Source organism: Olea europaea, unplaced genomic scaffold (genome assembly GCF_002742605.1).
Source record: "Olea europaea var. sylvestris unplaced genomic scaffold, O_europaea_v1 scaffold716, whole genome shotgun sequence".
Classification (NCBI taxonomy): domain Eukaryota; kingdom Viridiplantae; phylum Streptophyta; class Magnoliopsida; order Lamiales; family Oleaceae; genus Olea; species Olea europaea.
The window spans coordinates 182,234-185,693 of record NW_019265559.1 but is presented as its reverse complement, the minus strand read 5'-3'; the positions used below and the strand labels follow the sequence as shown (position 1 = coordinate 185,693).

The following is a 3,460-nucleotide window of genomic DNA, read 5'->3' as shown; positions in this document are numbered from 1 at the left end:
CTTTTCTTTTTTTTGGGTAATTTCTATCTGTTCGAATAATACTATACGTGTTTATAAAAGAGAAAACATGACACAATATATCAAAAAAGTTAATTTCGAGTTAAAGTTCTATGATGATACGAATTGATTGTCTACATTGTGTAAAATATCAACTCTCTTTTTATAGAAGTTCAAATAGACTCACTCGTACTTTATTATGCATGGTATTTTACAATTGCATTATTTCTTGTGATGAGTCAATGACAACATTAATCTCCAGTAATATGGTAATTGCAATCCACGAGTCAATTAATAATCTGCAATTTTATTTGATTGTCATCTGCTCTTAAATTCTCAAAACGCAAATGATTTAAAAAAAAATTAATAGCTAATTTGATAATGTGAACTGTCTGACAAAATAAATCCAAATCTTAATTAGTACCCACTATTCCCTAAAATATTGATTTTCTCTTTGAAATCAAGCAGGAAAAATTAGTACATTGAGTTGTGTCAATAATGAGAATTATTAATATTTGGTAGCCTCCAAATGAAAATACCTAAAGTCCAATAAAGTGACTTTTCAGTCCCTGGGGTCCAACATATACAAAGGGAAACCAAGAAACGCAACGCTCCTAACGCCAACCTCATCTCCTTGTTCTTCTCGCTTCATCTAAAAAATCTTCTCTGTTCAATCTTTTCACCCCTAAATCGATGGCCCTTCAACTGTGGGATACCTTCAAAGAATCAATCACAGAATACACGGGTCTCTCTCCAGCTACTTTCTTTACAGTTCTTGCTCTGGGCCTTGCTGTGTACTATACGCTGTCCACTTTATTTGGTTCGTCTGATGATGGCCATCCCAGGTCAAGAGGTGTCGAAGAGCAGATGGAGCCACTTCCACCTCCCGTTCAGCTTGGTGAAATTACTGATGAAGTGTTGAAACAGTATGATGGGTCTGATCCGAAAAAGCCTTTGCTCATGGCTATCAAGGGTCAGATCTACGATGTTTCGCAGAGCAGGTATACTTTCTTAATCTTTGTGAATTTTTTTCTGTTCTGATTTCTGGGTTGGCGCCCTTCTGAATTTTGAGTGGGCGTATGTGATGGATTCTGGTGTTTGGGCTTTTTTGGTTTAATGCCTAAGTTCAAAAATTTTGATAGTCGATTTTGGTGATATGAACTGCTGTGTAGAATTTGCTAGTTTTTTGTCTTAATTTTCGTGATTTGTGAGAGCTCGGGCAATTTAAGGGGACATGATTGATGGAGATTTCTGGTTTTCAGATACTGGCCTTTTCCGTCCCTGATCACTGAATCTGGCTTTCATTTTTGCTTTATTCCATTTATCTTATTTTTTACTTTTTTATGCTTTCTTATTCTTGGATTTAGTAATTTACTTCGAATTTGGAGATTTGTGTGCATAAAGTTTTCAAATTCACTATGTGATATTTGTTTTTCTGTTTCCAGAGATGCAGATTACCTGGTTTTTTCTGTAAGGTCTAACAAGTTCTCAGTTTGCCAATATGGATGAAATTCACTACTTATAATAAATATCCAGAACTTCCTAATTTTTGCCAGCTTCCGCGGACGAATTGGAGCTTAAACTATGCGATGATTATACTGGATATGTCTTTTTTTTTTTTCCTTATTTTTTTCTTTTTTTTTTTTCATTTAAAATACAGACTTATAACAGCCAAATAATGTATTTAGATACTATACAAACTCTACTGGTAGCACAGCACGATAGTGCTCTTCTTTTTAATGAAGTTATTCTTGTATAACCAATTCCTCGCAGAGTAATTCCATTAAAGCAATTATGCTGTTGTCTTTGAACGATGAAATAGGCTGTGTTTTGGGGAGACTGGTAGCTGAACCCAGAAACGTTCTTTTCTCCCCCTTTTTGCCTCTCCTCCTTGCCCACAACTTATGTGATTCACACATTGACGGAGGAGCTAATTCAAAACTGGAAATGAGTATTCAACAATCCACGACCCACACCTTGTGTGATATGAACTTGAGACATCTCATTTCTTCACCACTAGACCAAGGCTTCCTTCCCAACTAAGAAATTAGTTAATTGCCTTTCAATATAATCTCCCTTTTTACTTTTTTTTTATCTTATGATAACAAGCTAGTTGTTCGAACTTTTGTTTGAGACCTGAATATTTATTCTGTGTATTTGTTTTGATAAGATGATGTGGGAAAATAACTTGTATGAAATAAGCCTCTGCCTGATGTGGCAACCTTATCTGTTGCGGACTTGTCTTATGTGGCACTTATGGAAGTAGCTGTTCAATGATCATTGGCATCATATTGTAATTTATTGTTTTCCTTCCAAGATTCTTGTAATTTTTTTTTTAACCACCACATCACATTGTACCATTGATTTATGATTAACTATCCTTTGCAATTCCGGCTTGAATACCCCAAAGATGACATGGGTTTTTCGGCAAGTTAGTAGTCTTGGGTTAAGTGTAGAACCTTCTAAAAGCAAGTTTTATTTTCTATATAACAGATTTATGTGACATTTGCTAAAAATACACTTGTCTGTTGTCTGCAGGATGTTCTATGGGCCGGGTGGACCTTATGCCTTGTTTGCTGGAAAGGATGCGAGCCGAGCTCTTGCAAAAATGTCTTTTGAAGATAAAGATCTTAATGGTGATCTCACTGGCCTCGGTCCATTTGAGCTTGAAGCCTTACAAGATTGGGAATACAAGTTTATGAGCAAATATGTCAAGGTTGGAACTGTCAAAAGTTCCGTGCCCGTGAGCGATGGAGTGACTGAAGGTCAAACAGCAAAGGCAACTGAAGCCGATGCTGCTAAGCCTGCAGAAGATGGTCCATCAGCAAGTGTTGAGAAGGAAGCTGTGGAAACTGCTGCGCCTGCTGATGATGCTGACAAGAAAGATTGAGTTCTCATAGAATACCAAACTGGGGAGAAAGGTGTGCCATTTTTCATGGAAATAAAAATAGATTATAATGTTTGGCTGCTTCTTTATTCTGTTTCATACAGGTGTTTAACTTTAGTGAAGGACTGTGGTACTCCTTATGTAATGAACTCGATATAATATCCTGTTTTTCGTATTACATAATGACCGAGGCTTAATAAATGTGTATTTGCATTGATTGTTTGCATATTATGCCCGTAATTCCAACAACTTCACCTTCTCCACATGGGATGTGGATTGATGGATGAGTTTATGGCCATGTTTTCAGAATTAAAACGACTCGTTTAAGTTCAATATAGTTTGATGAATCTCTTGAATTCATTGCTGGTTATTAGAGTTACTGAATTTTAAGTTCCATTTGGATCCTAAATTCCTAATAAAGGGAAAATCAGAATTGAGGGGTGCAAAGAAATTGTATTTCCTTTTGTTCTTTTCTAAGTCCGAGGAGGGGAAAGAAATAAGTAAATTAGGATGAATCAGATAATTTAGTTATACGTAAAAAGGGCCTTCCGAAACCACCCTCACCCCCCACTCCCA

General features: G+C 36.3%; 1 protein-coding gene across 1 annotated transcript; it reads left to right on the top strand.

Moving 5' to 3' along the window:
- Positions 1-516: 516 nt before the first annotated feature.
- Positions 517-3,101, top strand: LOC111390779 (membrane steroid-binding protein 2-like). Its single transcript, XM_023015886.1, has 2 exons — positions 517-998; positions 2,536-3,101. Exons 1-2 carry the CDS (start codon positions 691-693, stop codon positions 2,885-2,887), a joined length of 660 nt encoding a protein of 219 aa, XP_022871654.1. The 5' UTR covers positions 517-690; the 3' UTR covers positions 2,888-3,101.
- The last annotated feature ends 359 nt before the right edge of the window (positions 3,102-3,460 follow it).

Excerpts from the sequence above, each read along its gene's own strand:
- LOC111390779 (XM_023015886.1), top strand. The coding sequence starts at position 691 with ATGGCCCTTCAACTGTGGGATACCTTCAAAGAATCAATCACAGAATAC. Across the intron at positions 999-2,535 it reads TACGATGTTTCGCAGAGCAG|GATGTTCTATGGGCCGGGTG; the intron begins GTATACTTTCTT and ends TGTTGTCTGCAG.